General features: G+C 35.6%; 1 protein-coding gene across 1 annotated transcript in view; it reads left to right on the forward strand.

Moving 5' to 3' along the window:
- The first annotated feature begins 1,427 nt into the window (after window positions 1-1,427).
- The window catches only part of CDC40 (cell division cycle 40), a 183,825-nt gene continuing 166,924 nt past the window's right edge, over window positions 1,428-18,328 (forward strand). The window contains exon 1 of the mRNA XM_053710851.1: window positions 1,428-1,603. Coding sequence (XP_053566826.1) covers window positions 1,460-1,603 — 144 coding nt within the window. The 5' untranslated portion in view covers window positions 1,428-1,459. The remainder of the gene's footprint in view (window positions 1,604-18,328) is intronic.

Below are 18,328 nucleotides of genomic sequence, written 5' to 3' on the forward strand. Positions count from 1 at the left end.
AAAAAAAAAAAAAAAAAAACTAGCGACTGGATTTTACATGGTTAGAGGATTGTAAATCAGAATTATGAATGCCAAAACTTTACCTTCACTTTAACCCTGCAAGCTCCCTACATGTTACCTAATTAACCCCTTCACTGCTAGCCAAAATACACGTGTGATGCGCAGCAGCATTTAGCAGCCTTCTAATTACCAAAAAGCAACGCCAAAGCCATATATGTCTATTTTTCAACAAAGGGGATCCCAGAGAAGCATTTACAACCCTTTGTGCCATAATTGCACAAGCTGTTTGTAAATAATTTCAGTGAGAAACCTAAAGTTTGTGAAAAAGTTAACTTTTTTTTTTTATTTGATTGCATTTGGCGGTGAAATGGTGGCATGAAATATACCAAAATGGGCCTAGATCAATAGTTTAGGTTGTCTTCTAAAAAAATATATATATACATGTCAAGGGATATTCAGGGATGACGAGAAAAACGGTATATAAAATGTGTGGGTACAGTAAATGAGTAAGAGGAAAATTACAGCTAAACACAAACACAGCAAAAATGTAAAAATAGCCTTGGTCCCAAACTGACAGAAAATGGAAAAGTGCTGTGGTCATTCAGTTAAAGGGACACTGAACCCAAATTTTTTCTTTTGTGGTTCAGATAGAACATGAAATTTTAAGCACCTTTCTAATTTACTCCTATTATCAAAATTTCTTCATTCTCTTGGTATCTTTATTTGAAATGCAAAAATGGAAGTTTAGATGCCGGACCATTTTTGGTGAACAACCTGGGTTGTTCTTGCTGATTGGTGGATAAATTCATCCACCAATAAAAAAGTGCTGTCCAGAGTGCTGAAATAAAAAAAAGCATAGATAACTTCTTTTTCAAATAAAGACAGCAAGAGAACGAAGAAAATTGATAATAGGAGTAAATTAGAAAGTTGCTTAAAATGGCATGCTCTAGCTGAATCACAAAAGAAAAAAATTGGGTTCAGTGTCCCTTTAAATCAAATATAAAAAATAGTGCACACTATTTTTTTAAATTGGCAGGTCAACACTGAAAACTATCTTAATTGCATGTTTAGGCTGAATCTTGAACGTCCCTTTAGCTCAAATAAATGTGTACGTCTAATATTACGGTTTTGGAGTTATATATATATATTTAAAAATTACAAAACACAATATATCTCATCAGATGCAACATAAAGCTGGACATCTTACCTAAACAAATTAATACGTGTTTTATATTTATTTACAGACATTCGATGAAATAGCTAAGCTCAAAAACTCATCTAGTTCAATATATATTGGTGAATCTGATCCCCGAGTCCGAAGTTACGAACAGATTACGCAACTGCCTTTATTCAACAGCTTTATTGAGATACGTAATGAAGCACAGAGAGCTCTGAACATACGCATCATTGTTGTTTTCCCATGTTCCTCAGCGTTATGTGACGTACTTCCGGGAACATAATGGCGTCTTTGGGTGCTTTGGTGGGTTACAGCAGCGATTCTGATTCGGAGTGTGGAAAAGATGAAGCGGATCACTTGAAACCACTACCTTCTGGGACTCGCACACTGATACCAATTGATTCAGCACCGGAAGTGGCAGTGAAGGTGAGCTAGTACCTGGTCTCTTGTACAAAAAGGACACTTGTTAAAAGCATTGCAGTGTGTGTTGGTCTGAATTCTTGTACTTGTTTAACATGGTCTCTCTTATTGATATAGTATATATTCTTTAAATATATGTAACGTCTACGAGCTTAATTCTTATCTCGGCTCTTGTTGCCTTTAGACATGGTTCATGAGCGGAATGGAACAGTAAATCATGGCAGTGTATTGGAATTACTTTGTCAAGTGAAATAAAAATGATGTTGGCGTGAATAACCAGGACCTGTCAACGTAGGGACCATCTACACCAAAACTGTTATTGTTCTAAAATATGGATATACCATTCCCCAGCTTTGTACAACCAAAATTGTTATATTAATATTCATTATAACATGTAAACCTCTAAATTTGTGCCTGTTTCAAAGACACTACAGACGGCCTCTTATAACATGCTTTTTATTAGCTTTTCACAACAGGAGACTGCCAATTCATGTGAGTCATATATAACATTGTGCTCTCTCCTGTGGAGTTGTGGCTGACACTGCACTAATAGGCTAAAATGCACGTCAATAGATAATAATAAATAGCTATGTGTTCAGGGAGTTATGCAATACTGGGGAATGGGTAATAAAGGTTTATCTATCTTTTTAAACAATAAACATTTTGAAGTAGACTGTCCCTTTTAATCCATTTGCGAGTTTTACTGTCCATTCAAAATGTATTACAATGGAATTTGACTTGTATTTATCGCATATGGAATAGTTTTGTAATAACAGCGCACTTAGAGTTGTAGTAAGTAACTGTGTGGGAACACCTCAAAGGTATAATGAAAACCCATGACAGTTTGTAACTGTGTAATAGGGATCTACAAACGTATGTGGCTTTCATATTGAAAACAAAAACACAAGAGTGCGCCCAAATGGTGTAGATTCTTCAAATCAAACCGATATTGACAACATTTACTCACTAATTATATTGCACTCAAAAAGTGCTATTCTCTCGTACTGAACTATTAGAAGTCGTCAAGCTGACTTTATCACAGGATTCCTCCCTCAATATGGGATTTCACAGATGCAAATGTTGTAGTTGGTAAGACGACCCAAAGCAACATTGCAATCTGATTATAGGATCTTGCGTTGTCACCTTCACAAAAGCTCAAATCGCCAAATACATGAAACAGAAGTACTTTTTTTAAAATATGAAATATAAAAGTATATAACACTCACTATGTGACTTTCATATACTGTACCTTAGTCTGAAACCCAGAAAAATTATATAGAGCACCAAATCGTGGTTTATCCAACCATATGAAAAACACCCCTTTATAGTATATGCATCAAATATCCTTAAAGTGATAATACAAGTATTACACAATATTATAATCTGGGAAGTTTAGGGTCAATGTCAACAAAATGTATTGTCACTAGTACTACACTGCAGGATATTGTACTGGAATGTTCACTATTAGAAGAGGTGGAAATAATCAAACAATACATTCAAATTATAAAGTTACTTGTATTTCATCTGCCAATCCAATCTTGTCCACACGTGAGCTAATGGGAGGAAGCAGCTCTGGTCATCAGGAAAAAAAAAAAAAAAAAAAAAAAAAAAAGAGGGCACATCCTAGTGCAGAACTTCTGTATAGGTGATTCGGCTAACCTCAATTAAAGGGATATTATACACTCATTTTTTCTTTGCATACATGTTTTGTAGATGATCTATTTATATAGCCCATAAAGTTGTTTTTTTTTACTTTTACAAAAAATGTATAGTTTTGCTTATTTTTAAATAACATTGCTCTAATTTTCAGACTCCTAACCAAGCCCCAAAGTTTTATGTGAATACCGTCAGCTACCTTCTCCAGCTTGCTCCTGTTTGTGTAAATGGTCTTTTCATATGCAAAAGAAGGGGGAGGGGGTAAGGGTCTTATTTCCCACTTGTAGTTAAACTGGAAGCTTCTAAGTAAGTTTTTAAACAGTTTTATACTGGATTTTTATATCAGTATCTGTGCATCTTATTCTTTATAGTAGTGTCTATTACATGCAGTTATATGAAAATGAGTGTATACTGTCCCTTTAAAGAAGTACTCACAATTCAGATAGCACTCCAATTTGCTATATCAGGCATGCTGAGCAGTTTTTTTCATACAGGTGGTGACAGTCTATTACTCCTGGAAATTACTCTTACCTACCCCTAAGAGGAGGCAAACATTCCTAAACATCAAGAACTCTATAAAGCTCCTCCCACCTCACCAGTACCTCAGTTTTGTCTTTTTCTCCACTGGAGGTGGTCGAAGAATGAAGAAGTGCATTTGATTCTTCAGTGAGAGTGGTTCTCAGGTCAGAGTTGAGACCCCTTTTCCCTTCAGAGTATAGCGTTTGCCAGAAGGATGTATTGGAAAATACATATTTCACAAGCCTTGCCATGGGGTCACAGGGACTTGTCTTTTGCCTCTGCCTGTTGCTTTGTTTATTTATGCCTATTTCAGCACTGGTCTTTGCTTCCTGTTGGTCTTCTCCAGTAGCAGAGTGCCTTTGGCTCAGTACTATATTTTTATTTACTTTACACTTGATAAGCTGTTCAGGTTATCGCCATATATATTGGTATATTGGTATATATATATATATATTTTTTTTTGTTTGATATTTCCCCTTTTAACCCTTTGATGACAGATATTTCAATGATGGGATCGGGTCAGGGGGGCGTCCCTATGCACGCCCTCCAGACCGCGGTCGTATCCTGGAAGTGCCATTGGCTTTAGGACAACCAAACAGGACGTTCTATTTCGTCCTAACGGTGGTGAAGTTCAGTGCGGTTAGGACAAAATAGAGCGTCATAACAGCACTAAGAGGTTAAAGTGTTAATATGTTTTTTTTATTTGTGTACATTTTTTGATGCTTTGGTGTTTTCACACGCATATTTTGATGCACGCTAGTTTTTTCAAGTGCGTACATTTTCTGTCTCACGTTGATGCACGCTGGCCTTCAGGTCTGCGTTTGTTGGTGTGATAGTGTACATACTTTTTGTAGCCCTTTTCTATTATATATGTTGTAAGTTTGTTACGCTCATCCCTTTTTAAATGTGTGCTGTCTGGATGCAAGAAGTACTTTTTTGAATTTAGTGATTTTTTTTTTATTTTTTTTAAAGTTATTTTTCATAAACTGGTTCTTCAGACAAGGATTACTTTTCTGGGGGTTTTATAGATTCAGTTTAGACTTTCTTTGGCAAGACGGTTGAAGCTGGGGTTTGCCTGTTAGATCCTTCAGTTGCTCATTGCTTGGAGGTGTCAGGTCTCATGCTTTTGGCCATGGTTGCTATTTCGTTTGGTTACTTTCATATGTCATCTTCAGCTTTGTATCTTTTTCTAATAATACAGGGACCTTTCTCAGTTCTAAGTCTTTTTCTTTCTTGGTAGATGAGCTGTTATCTCTTTCTTCTTTTTTCTGGAATCTCTACAGATGTAAGTTTTTTTGTTCAGGGTGGGAAAGACATCTGGGGGTCTCAGAAAGCTTAAAGGAATACTAAACTCAATTATTTTTCTTTAATGATTCAGATAGAGCATGCAATTCTTAAGCAACTTTCTAATTTTACTCTTAACAATTTTCTTTGTTCTTTTGGTATCTTTATTTGGAAAGCAGAAATGTAAGCTTCAGAGCCGGCCCATTTTTTGTTCAGCACCTGGGTAGCTCTTGCTGATTGGTAGCTAAATATAGTCGGCAGGCGCTACCCTGGGTTCTGAAACAAAAATGGGCCGTCTCCAAAGCTTACGTTTCTGCTTTTCAAATAAAGATACAAACTAGAAAATGTATTAAGAGGGCGCTAAATGAAGCTTAAGATACCATCTAAAAATATATCAAAGTATAGTAAAAAAAAAAATAAAATGTTAAAATATAAAAAGTAAATTTGAGACATTAAAATGTAAATTTAAAACCGGAACGTCTCCCTTAAAACTTGGACTCGCCAATGTATATATTGATTTTAATAAAAGTCTGAACTATCTATATTCTACATATGATCTATCAACATTTGATGCATAAGAAAGCAATACATATTATCTGTGCAAAATAAGCAAAACAGCACATGAGACAAGCTTGGTCTTATTTGAAACCATTGTATACCACCTTGACTAGGATAAAGCAAGTCTAAAAGTTGGTGTTTTGTTAACAGTCCGTATCCATGCATACATGTTGTTCAAGGATAGAGCAAACAGTCTTAGGCCTCGATGATTGAAAGTTCGTAATTTGCGGCGAGAAATGTGTATTTCTGTCTCGCAACTCTCGCAAATTTCACGCCTTGCGTAATGATCGTATAAAGTGGGCAGTCCATTGTAAACAATACGTTACGCGATAAGCTGTCCATAGTAAACTATAGACTTCGCCTCCTTATATCATTTCACGAACCTCGAAATGGGTTTCCATATATCATTGCGTCGCTTCGTAATTTTAATGAATCACTTTATTTCAGTTTGTGTTTGCATATTTCAAAATGTAAAACTACAGTTATAGTATATTGTCTAAATACGTTATATCGTATTATTTTTAAAATGAAATAAATATTGTAAATAATGTTATTCATGTTATTTCGCCAAAGGATGTCTGGCGAGATATGTATGTGAGTTGAATGTGCGATTCGTATGGCGTATGTTTTTATATCATCGTAACATATCTGTGAAACTTGCGAGATTTACTCAGGTTACGCCCATGGAACGCCCATTTTACGCCCTCTCCTTCGCAATGAAACTCTCCTTCGCAATGAATTCTGCTTTTACTGTTCTGGTTATATTTTGTTATTCTTTTTTATTGAAATCGTACAATAAATATTTTTACGCTCTTTATTTAGATATTTTCACTCATTTGTCTTATTACGAAATTGCGTATATGTTTTAAACAATGTTCAATGTGCAATATTTGTTAACCAATCATATTTATTGTTATATTATTTCTGTTACCATAATACCTTGCAATACATTTATGTACGCATATTTATGAGTACTTCCTTAATATTCTCCAATCACAGCGTATTTTACATTTTACTCTGGTTACATGTATATTTATATAGATATCATATTTTATTCTGTGAGGCAGTTGATGAGATATTTGAAAATGGTTGCTGAGAGGTTTACAGTTGTGGAGAATGAAATCCTTGTATCTGCTCTGGAGCCAAACTATGACATGCTTTTTGGACCACAGAGGCGTGACACTAGTTTAAAGACAAGGGATGCAATCTGGGAAGATATTGCTGAAATGGTTAATTTAAATGCCACACATATAAAGACTGTTGCTCAATGTCGCAAAAGGGTTGCAGACATAATAACTTTGTGTTGTATGCTTCATAATTTAGCCATTGAAAATAATCTAGATATTGATGTGGATTATGATGATGAACATGGAATAATTCAAAATGAATTTTCTTCACAGGACCCTGCTGTAAACACCAGTGTGAGGGAACACATGATTAATAATTATTTTTGATTTAAAACTGTATAATTACATTGCATTGCATTGCTTTACTTATGAATGCAATTGTATTAATTTTCTTTTTATTTCAAAATAAACAGAAGTCTGAAATAATACATGAGTTTTGGACATTTAATATTTATAATATACAAATCTGAATTTCTAAGTTCAAAGTTGATAATACAATTGATCAATAGACCCTTTTTAACAAAATTACGAATACAGAATTACACATACGAAGTGGGTATTTAACATTACGCAAACCAAAAAAACCATTCGCAGCGTATGTCGAATGACGAAAAAACGCCCATTTCGAATACATACACGCAATCAATTTCGAACACTTTCATTCATTCCGATATTATATTCGCACTCCGGTGCGAACATCTTTACATCATATCATTTTAAAAACCAGCTTTCAATCATCGAGGCCTTAGTGTCTTATAAGACTCGATCAGATGTTATCCGTTATTACGAGTGTAAGCATACAGTATTTGTTTCTGGGTACCTTACTTAAAGGGACATTCCATCCAAAATTTTAATCCACATGGATGCATTTCAGTTTTGAATAGAAGCATTTTTGTAATATACATGTATTAACAAAAATGCTTCTAATAAAAGTTATATCTGTTGCAAAAGTGTATTTAAGTATACACCCTGCACCAGCATTTTAAACACAGCACTTGCTCAGAGAGCCTAAGTTGATTGTACCATCTGGTGAGGTCTCAATTTGTTACGTGCTGACATGATACAAGCCCCACTGGCACTAAGAGCAGCTGCAGTTTTTAAAATGCTGGTGTATTAAGAATAACTAGCTGTGCTTCACGTGCACGTGCAGACAATGTTAGCACTAAGGGCTCCATGTACTAAGCCGTCAATTCATCCGTCATTGTAGACGCGGATAAACTCGCCGTTACTCGCCGCGGGCGAAATGGTGTCCGCTGTCGCTATGTACTAATATTCCCCCAATAAATAGACAAGTCTAGCCCGCCGCGAGCAGTTGCGGATTGTTGATAAATTTGACGCCTCGCTCGCCGCGACTAAGCTGATGGTACTTAACTTTCAGTTGAATTGTCTGGCCAATTATTAACACGTGACATGCAAGGTGTCACGAACATCATAGTAGTCGCGGGAATAGAATTTTGCTCCTATAAAAGTTCAACTTATCTAAACAACTTTATTATTGTTCAAAATTTTTTGAAGAGTGATAACAGAGCGTTATTTTTGTAATATTTATTTACAATTTGGATATGGCTTCATCTGGATCTGATAATATATAAATATTAATATAAAAATAATTATAAAGATTGACAACTAATACAAATTTAAATAGATTACTCTTTAATTACAGTCGACAAATTGGGCGCAATTTATGTACATGGAAATGAGAGACAAATTAGACGCCAGTTATGCTGTAAGTACAATGCTGATATTACTGCCTTTTATATATGTCTAGACTGGCGTCTAGATTGACTTTCCTATTGTTTTGTACCTTGCCCGCCACCTAAAAGGTGGCGAGGCAAAAATAGCGAGGTGGGAGCGGAAATTGTAGCGAGCGGACAAATAGATTTTTTAGTACATTCGTTTTTTGGCGAGTTGGTGGTCAAATGTGTCTAATTACAGTGAAAAATGGAGCGGTAGCGAGGTTTGGCGGATAAGTACGCTCGCAATTTTAAAGATGCGAGTTTTAACATAATTGACGGCTTTGTACATATCAGTTTGCGAGTTTTGACGCGAGATTTGTTGCGGGTAGCTCGCTGACTGCTTAGTACATGGAGCCCTAAAACAGTGATAACTTTTTTTACTAGAAGCATTTTTGCCATTACGTGTATATTGCTATTAAAAGATGTAATTTATCTATGTACATTTATATTTGACCGGAATGTCCCTTTTTAAATGTAGATGCCGTCCAGTATGATCAACAACATTCTTAAGTCCTCTTTTAGAGGTGCGGCTGGTCTCCCGCTTCTGATACATGCTGCTCCTGTTACAAACAAACTGGATCCCTTACGCTTCTGGCAGAGTTATGCCTTGGTTTGTCCGCTTTTTCCCATGTGACCTCAAAGCTACTTAACTGATCTGTTAAACAGCTTTTCAAAATAAGTTCATTACTGATACACAGATGTTACTATGTATGGTGTACTTGCTCTTGGTGCTTATTGCATCCAAGTGAGGAATACCAGAATTATCTGATTGTCGTTTCAATAATAGTGCTATAAATAACCCAGGCTATAAACTTTAGCAAAGTTCATATGAGAAATTCAGCTGGTTTGTGGTGAATCTCTTGGGTGGGATCTACCTCACCATTCACAATAATGCTTTAAACGTCAATGCGTTTCACCCTATTATGGGCTTTATCAAGATAGGTGATGGAGTCTTTTATAGAACTGTATTTCTTTTCCATTGGTCCAATTTCAATTACCCATTTTTTAAGGTGGTATTGGTTCAATTTCAATTATCCATTTTTAAGGTAGAATTATGGATGATTATTTTGCGGTTCGGAAAATTCTAAAAGCAGTAGTACATTTATATAGATTTTTTTTTTCTATGCAAATATTAATTTAAACACATAGCACTCCACATTCTTTATATCAATAAGACTAGGATTCACATATATCTTTCTTTTGCTATGCCATAAGTATGTGTAGGTTTTATACAGAAAATATCTATAACACAGGTGTTTGTTCTATTCGAATAGGAAAGGTGATAGATCAAGTTTTGAATTAAGGCCCTTGGAGTATAAGGTGTCAAATTTACATATCAATTCAGCTTCTTTAATGAGTAAACTCTTTTCAATGTCACCACCTCTCCAATAATATTTTCTGTATGAAACCTACACATACTTATGGTATAACAAAAGAAAGATATATGCAAATCCTAGTCTTATTGATATAAAGAATGTCGAGAGCTATTTATGTGTTTAATATTTGCATAGACAAAATCTATATAAATGAAAGAGAGGTTCTTCAAGCGGTGGTGTCTTCTGTTTAGGTCCTCCTCCTGCCTTTTTTTCCTCCCTCCCTGTTCATTCAGTGTCCTCTAGCTTGGGTATTGGTTCCCACTAGTAATTGGACTTGGACGTTGTGGACTCTCCATGTCATAGGAAAGAAAACAAAATTTTTGCTTACCTGATACATTTCTTTCTTTTCGGACATGGAGAGTCCATGACCCCGCCCTCCTTTTTTTTATTTATTTATTATTTTTTGTTTAAGTAAACCTCAGGCGCCTTTTCACCCTTGTGTTTCTTCCATTTCCTTCGGCTGAATGACTGGGGGTTATGGGTAAGACAGCTCTTTGCCTCCTGCTGCTGGCCAGGAGTTTAATATCCCACTAGTTTTTGGAATGACGTTGTGGACTCTCCATGTCTGGAAAGAAAGAAATTTATCAGGTAAGCATAAATTTTGTTTTTGCAGCCGCCAATCACCAGCTAGCTCCCAGAAGCGCATTACTGCTTCCTGAGCCTACCTAGGTATGTTTTTTTTAACAAAGAGAATGAAGGAATTAGATAATAGAAGTACATTGGAAAGTTGTTTAAGATGACAAATGCATAATAAAGACAATGAAATAGCACTTAGTCTGAATTTTAAATAAGTAATAGATTTTTTTTTTCTTTTAGATTGCAAAGTTGGTTATATTCCCCCCCCCCCCCATATCACGTGACAGTCATCAGCCACTAACAAAATGCATTAACATATTTACTGTGAATTTTTACAGATGCTCAGCTGGAACTGGTGCATCAGAAAGTGTGCATAAAAAAAATAGGCATATTTTGATATTACACACAGACTGAGTCAGACTGATATGCTACAGTAAATTTTTACCTTTGTGAAAGGCATAGTGTGCAGAAAGGAGGGACTAAGCAAGGATGGATTTTCAGCTTCTGTTCTAAGCCTAGTTTAAGCACACTATCTGCTTTTCTGTATATCTTGATAATATAATTGGACATTTTTGTTTAAAATGTCATTTAGAAGAACAAGTGTGAGTGCACCTCTATTATAAATCTCAACTCTGCTACACCCTAAAAAGACATAAGTTCCTCTAAACGAATGTCGAAAAATGAAGATAATAAAACAATATAGGGGAGCGCTGAAAGCTGGTTGGGATGGATAAAATTATACCTTCATAGGATTAATATAACTCCAAGAAAATAATTTGTTTCTACACTTCTCTCCTCCTTGAAAAAGTTAAAGATAATATAAATGTGGTTATAATAGCGTGTAAGTACTTATGTAGGGCTGCAACTAACAATTATTTTCATAATCGATTAATCGGCAGATTATTTTTTCGACTAATCGGATAAAAAATAAATAGTTTCCTATATTTAAAATAAAATCCACATACTGAGTGTTATAAATATAAACTTCTGACTAAAACTTTACATTAAAACAACTGTTGGCCCAATTTTTTAAGCAGCAGAACAAATTTTTATAATTAAGCAAAACAAAACCACAAACTGTTTGAAAAGAGGTAGAAGTCGAAAGAGGTAGACTATCACTGTTTATAACATTCTGTTATTCACTCAGAAACTTAGCATTGAAATCCAAAATTGTCAACATGTCCACACGCTCCTGGCTGAGGCTGGTTCTCTTTTTTTTGCAAGCTATTTTGCCTGCAGCAGAGAATAGGCACTCAGATGGTGTTGAGGTTCCCGAGATGCATAAATAGGGTTTTGCCAATTTCACCAAGGTGGGATATTTATCTTTGTTAGCTCTCCACCAATGCAAAGGGCCTCTTAACAAAGTAAGCCTGGACTTCATTCTGACATAAAAATATCTTGAATATTTATATGCAGTGGTAAATAACCATCTATAAGGTTAGGGGGAAAAATATCTAGTCCCCCTCTTAAAATAAGATATATATTAAAAGAGGTATATATTCCAATTAATTAAAAATAGAAAAAAGGGCTAAAGACTATATATCGGTAAAAGGACACAGCCTTTACACATTTATAGAGTACATATATCGGCAATAGCAAGCAATCCGCTAAAAATTGTGCCAACGGGTAATGGTGACATCAATTCATATAACAAATGCCATCAATCTAGGGCTAGGTGTAAATAACAAGATTGGCACTATATCGTGTAAATAACAAGATCGGCACTATATCATGCAAAGCACAGTCCCAAGTCACCTGATTTTATATAAACAATCCAAATTATGACTCCTATTTTATTTCTGGGTTGCACATAAGACAGAAGTAGTTATAGTATCCTAAAAAAGTGAAAGGTAAAAGGTTTGTAGACATCCTTTAGGCTAAGGGCATAACCATAAAACACAATACCATGTGCAGGAGTTCATTGGAGTAAAGCAGCTGGTGCTATGCACAGACCAACTAATTGCCAACTAACTAATAGATTATGAGATTCGTTGACAACTATTTTCATAATCGATTATTATCGATTATGCCGATTAGTTGTTGCAGCTCTACAGTTATGTGAGAATATGTGTACTATTGTGAATTAGGGGACGTGAGAAACGTGATTACAAATAAGGTTATTCAACCAATGGGGCATAATAAGTGTATATTTACAGATATTCAAAAACCGTGATTATTTTCATAATCGATTAATCGGCCGATTATTTTTTTCGACTAATCGGATAAAAAGAGAATCAATAATAGTTTTCTATGTTTTAAATAAAATCCACATAATGAGTGTTACAAATATAAACTTCAGACTAAAACTTTACATTAACACAACTGTTCTTCAGTTTTTAAGCAGCAGAGCACAGTTTTATAATTAAACAAAACAAAACCACAAACTGTTTGAAAAGAGGTAGAACTAGAAAGAGTTAGACTATCACTGTTAATAACATTCTGTTATTCACTCTTTCAGAAACTTTGCATTGAAATGCAAAAATCTCAACATGTCCACATGCTTCTGGCTAAGGCTGGTTCTCTGTTTGCAGCTATATTTCCTGCAGCAGAGAAAAGGCTGTTGAGGTGTATAAGTAGGGTTTTGCCAATTTCACCAAAGTGGGATATTTATCTTTGTTAGCTCTTCACCAATGCTAAGTGTTTTCTACCTTGGCAAGGGGCTTCTCAATAAAGTAACCCTTGACTTCATTCTAACATAAAAATATCTTGAATATCTATATGCAATGGTAAATAACCAGCTATAAGGTTAGGGGAAATATCTAGTCTGCTCTAAAAATAACGAGTATATACTTATAAAGGTTGAATCTGGTACATATTATCACAATTTATTAAAAATATAAAAAACAAAATAAAAAGCGCTAAGGACTGTATATCAATAACAGGACAAAGCCTTACACATTTATTTATACATTATATATATATATATATATATATATATATATATATATAATCAGCAATACGCTAATAATTGTGCAAACAGATAATAGGGCACATCAATTTAAATAATTCCCATCAATCTAGGGGCTAGGTGTAAATAACAAGTTCAGCCCTATATCATGAAAAGCATAGTTCCAAATCACCAGATTTAATATAAACAATCCAAATGATGACTATTATATCTGGGTTGCACATAAGCCAGGGGTAGTTGTAAACTTATACTGTCCTGAAAAAGTTAAAAGTAAACGTCTGTAGACGTCCTTTAGGCTAAGGACATAATCATAAAACACAATACCATGTGCAGGTGCTCATTGGAGTGAAGCAGCTGGTGTTGTGCACAGACCAACTAATTGCAAACCAACTAATCGATTTTGAGATTCGTTGACAACTATTTTCATAATCGATTATGACGATTAGTTGTTGCAGCTCTATTCCATGGAATATGATGGGTGAACAATATCTGTAAACAGTGGTTAAACAAAGATCATTGACATAATTGTTTAGTAGGCCATCTAATAAAACATTAAGTGTCTAAATATTAACAGTGTATTTTATGAACTGTGGGTATGGTTAGCTCTAGCTTAGAAATGACAAAAAAAAATTACAAAATGTTTTTTTTAAAAATATGTATCTCACTGCAGTGGATAAAACAAAAAGTTGCTTCGAATAGTGCAAACTTTGGCTTTAGGTAATGTTTTTTTCAACTGACGTGTAAATTATAAAGTTCCTTTTGTAAAAAGAGACGTTAAAAATGTACCTGTATGGCTGTCTTTGTGAGGCGCTTTGTTTGAGGAATAACTGTTTCAGAGTTTAGCTGTGTGGTAGTCTCTGTATCAACGGTCTGTGATGGAAAGCTTGTGTTCTAACCCAACTTCCGGGTTACAGGTAATAGCTGGTCACTAGTAGTGACGTTAGATGGTGAAAGCTGATAGGGCAAAAATGGTGAGCCCTTATGTGAAAATAGATGGTACAAGCTGATAGGGCGAGAATGATAAGCCCTTATGAATCCCAACGATTTAACAAAGCAATTAGGGTACAAAAACGTATATACATATAAGGACATACACATATACTTATAACTCATAATTGAAATACTTTTTATATATCGAATAAAATATAATAAATCATCAAATAATAATCCCCCTTTTTAAAAAAATACAAATATTCATTAATTATTTTTTCCACAATAATAAAAACTTAATAGAAATTCTATAAATATTTGATTTCATACATTATTTTATATATATTTGATTTTTAGGTATATAACTTGAATGAATGTCTTAACACATTTCTAAAAAAAAGAAATCAAGAGGTTAAACTGTGTTTTAAAATCACAAAACTCATTCCACTTAGATTTATTTTGGTTTAGTTATATGTACAAACTCAATCCGCTATTTTTTTTTAATTAGTTTCATAGATTGATAAAGTTTTAGTTTTATGACATCGAAATTGCTATTATAAACATTTTGATGCAAAAGATTGTGTTTGTTGATTTTAAAAGCACTGTATATATACAACCAACAGATTTTAACACGTTACAACCAATACCTGTTAAAGGCTATTCCCATTGGCTATTATAAAATCAAATTACACCAATAGGGTTAAATCTAAACTTTATATAAGAGCTGAACAGACAAATAATGTGCATCTTGATTAAGGTCCTCGGCCTAAATGCGTAGATTTGCCCATTGAAAGATAGCTTTATAAATGGCTATTTCTGCACTCATTACAACAACTGAGAGATAATTGCTTTCCAAACGCATGGACTTGGAGAAGAGTTGCATTTTTTCCACTACTAGCTGTGGGAGCAGACAACAGAGAAATCCTCTTATTTTCCAGCTATTACTAATAGCAACCCACAGGAAACACGGTATAACCACCGGAATCGGCTATAAAATATAGCCTGAATCAACTATTCTATTGACTTTTCATAAACCTAAAACGGCTCCAAGAACTCTGCCTAAATACTCTTTGCATATAAAATTGCTTTGTTAAATTGTTGGGATTCATCAGGGCTTATCATTCTCGCTTGTACCATTCATTTTCACATAAGGGCTCACCGTTTTTGCCCTATTGGCTTTCACCATCTAACGTCACTACTAGTGACCAGCTATTACCTGCAACCCGGAAGTCGGCTGAGAACACAAGCTTTCCATCATGGACCGTTGATACAGAGACTACCATACAGCTAAACTCTGAAACAACTATTCCTCAAACGAAGCTCCCCACAAAGACAGCCATACAGGTACATTTGTAACGGCTCTTTTTACAAACGGAACTTTATAATTTATTCACCAGTATGGAACTTTATAATTTATACACCAGTTGGCCATGAAAAACATTACCTAAAGCCAAAGTTTGCGCTATTCGAAACAACGTTTTGTGAGATACATATTTTGTAATTTTTTTTTATTTATTTTTTTAGTCGTTTCTAAGCTTGAGCTAACCATACCCACAGTGCATAAAATACACTGTTAATATTTAGACACTTAATGTTTTATTAGATAGCCTACTAAACAATTATGTCAATGATCTTTGTTTAACCACTGTTTACAGATATTATTCACCCATCCTATTCCATGGAATATCTATTTTTCCTGAAATTTTATTAGGATTGTCTTTTATACGGTTTATATTATCCAAATTGTTTTTATCTTTACTTTGATTTTATCTAACTTTCATCTATAGTAAAGTGTTTATATAAATTTATAAAAATACCTTGTTTATTTATAATCACGTTTTTTGAATATCTGTAAATATACACTTATGACAGTGAAAGCAAATACTGTGGGCGCCTTAAAGGGCAGGTCAAATATTTGAGATAATGATATCCTAATATATATATATATATATATATATATATATATATATATATATATATATATATATATATATATATATATATATATATATATATATATATATTATATAAAATCTTTTAACAAATGATAGGTTAATGATAAAGAAAATTACAACAGCGAATAAAAATGAATGTTAAAATATAATTTAATTGCACTAATATATTTAAAAGAATTGGTTATAAATAATTCATACAATGGAAGATTGAGAAAAGAAAAAATAAATACAAATATATAAATAAAAGCTAATATATATTGAATCAATTTCTATATGTTATATAGCCTATTTCATCAGAAAGAAGTCCACAAAACAAATAACCTCTGCTGCAGACAGGGTTAAGATTACATAAAAGCAATATATAAAAGAGAAAACGGATCCTGGTAATTCAAACACAATAACAATGAGCTTCAACAATATTACTCATATCAATTTCAAGAATTTGGGATTTGTGAAACGGCAATCCTGCATATGCTATGGCCGTGAAGAAATAGTACCTTTATTTACTCTGGAGCTCCAAGTAATATGTAATCCAGAATTGCGGTTATACCGCCAGCACAAACAGCTCCGGGAACCCTCTGTGTGTGATAAGAAAGCCGCCGAGCTCCTCTCCCCTGCACACTCTAGAGTTCCACCCTCAGCTGTAGAATTTACTTGTGTTTCTTCAGTGTTTCCTGCACTCTCTCTTATATATTGCTTTTATGTAATCTTAACCCTGTCTGCAGCAGAGGTTATTTGTTTTGTGGACTTCTTTCTGATGAAATAGGCTATATAACATATAGAAATTGATTCTATATGTTATATAGCCTATTTCATCTATGGACTGAAGCAACTTGTAAACGCCCCAACTCACATAGCCGGACACACCCTCGACCCAATCTTCTCCACAGGCAACCACACCTCAGTCAACCACATAACCGAACTCCACTGGACTGACCATCACTGTATACACTTCTTCTTCAACAAACCCACCACGCACCTCCGGCATCACCACCCGCCCCGCAGAAACTGGAACAACATCACCTAAGAACAACTGCACTCCACCCTGATCAAGTCCCCCCCAGTGAAATCCACTGACGCCAACTTCTCCGCCCGCCACCTACATCGCTGGATCACAGACTGCACAAATACCCTCGCCCCCCTCAAGAAAATGTCCTGCCGCCAGTCCACCAACAAAGCCAGCTGGTTCACCCCCACCCTCCATGACTCCAAACTCCACTGCATATGATTAGAGAGAATATGGAGATCCAGCAAGTCCCCCTCGGACAAATCCGCCTACAAAGAAGCCGTCACCACCCACCACCACCTCATCAAAACCACAAAGTAAACCACTATCCTAGACAGAATCCACGCCAAAACCCACAACAGCAAAGAGCTGTTCAGTCATCAAGGAATTCTCCAAACCCAACAGTGATACTAATGACATCCCACCCTCCCAGGACCTCTGCGACAACATTGCTACTTCCACCGCAAGATCATCAACATCTATGACAGCCTTGAGCTCCAGAACTCACCGCCCACCCACCAACACCTCACCCAAACCCACCACCCGCCACCTTCTGTGCACTACCTGGAGCCCCCTCACCACGGAGGACACACTCAGAATCATGATATCTATCCACTCCGGAGCACCCTCAGACCCATGCCCGCACCACATATTCAACAAAGCGGGTTTTACCCTCGCCCACGAACTCTGCCTCACCATAAACTGCTCCATCAAAACTGGCACCTTCCCAGAAGACTGGAAGCATGCAGAGCTTAAACCCCAGCTGAAGAAACCCACAGCTGACACCATAGATCCTAAAAACTACCGCCCCATCTCTCTTCTCCCCTTTCCAGCCAAAGTAATCGAGAAGGCCTTCAACCCACAACTTGTTGACCACATCAAGACCAACCACATCTTGGACCTCTCCCAATCCGGTTTCAGGAGCAATAACGGCACCGAGACTGCCCTCCTCGCTGCCATAGATGACACCCGCACCCTGCTCGACCAAGGAGAGACAGCTGCGCTCATTCTTCTAGACCTCTCAGCCGCATTCAATACTGTAGCCCACAGCACCCTCCTGACGCGCCTACACGATGCTGGTATCCGCAATAAGGCCCTGG

The sequence above is a fragment of the Bombina bombina genome, chromosome 4 (genome assembly GCF_027579735.1).
Source record: "Bombina bombina isolate aBomBom1 chromosome 4, aBomBom1.pri, whole genome shotgun sequence".
In the NCBI taxonomy this organism is placed as follows: domain Eukaryota; kingdom Metazoa; phylum Chordata; class Amphibia; order Anura; family Bombinatoridae; genus Bombina; species Bombina bombina.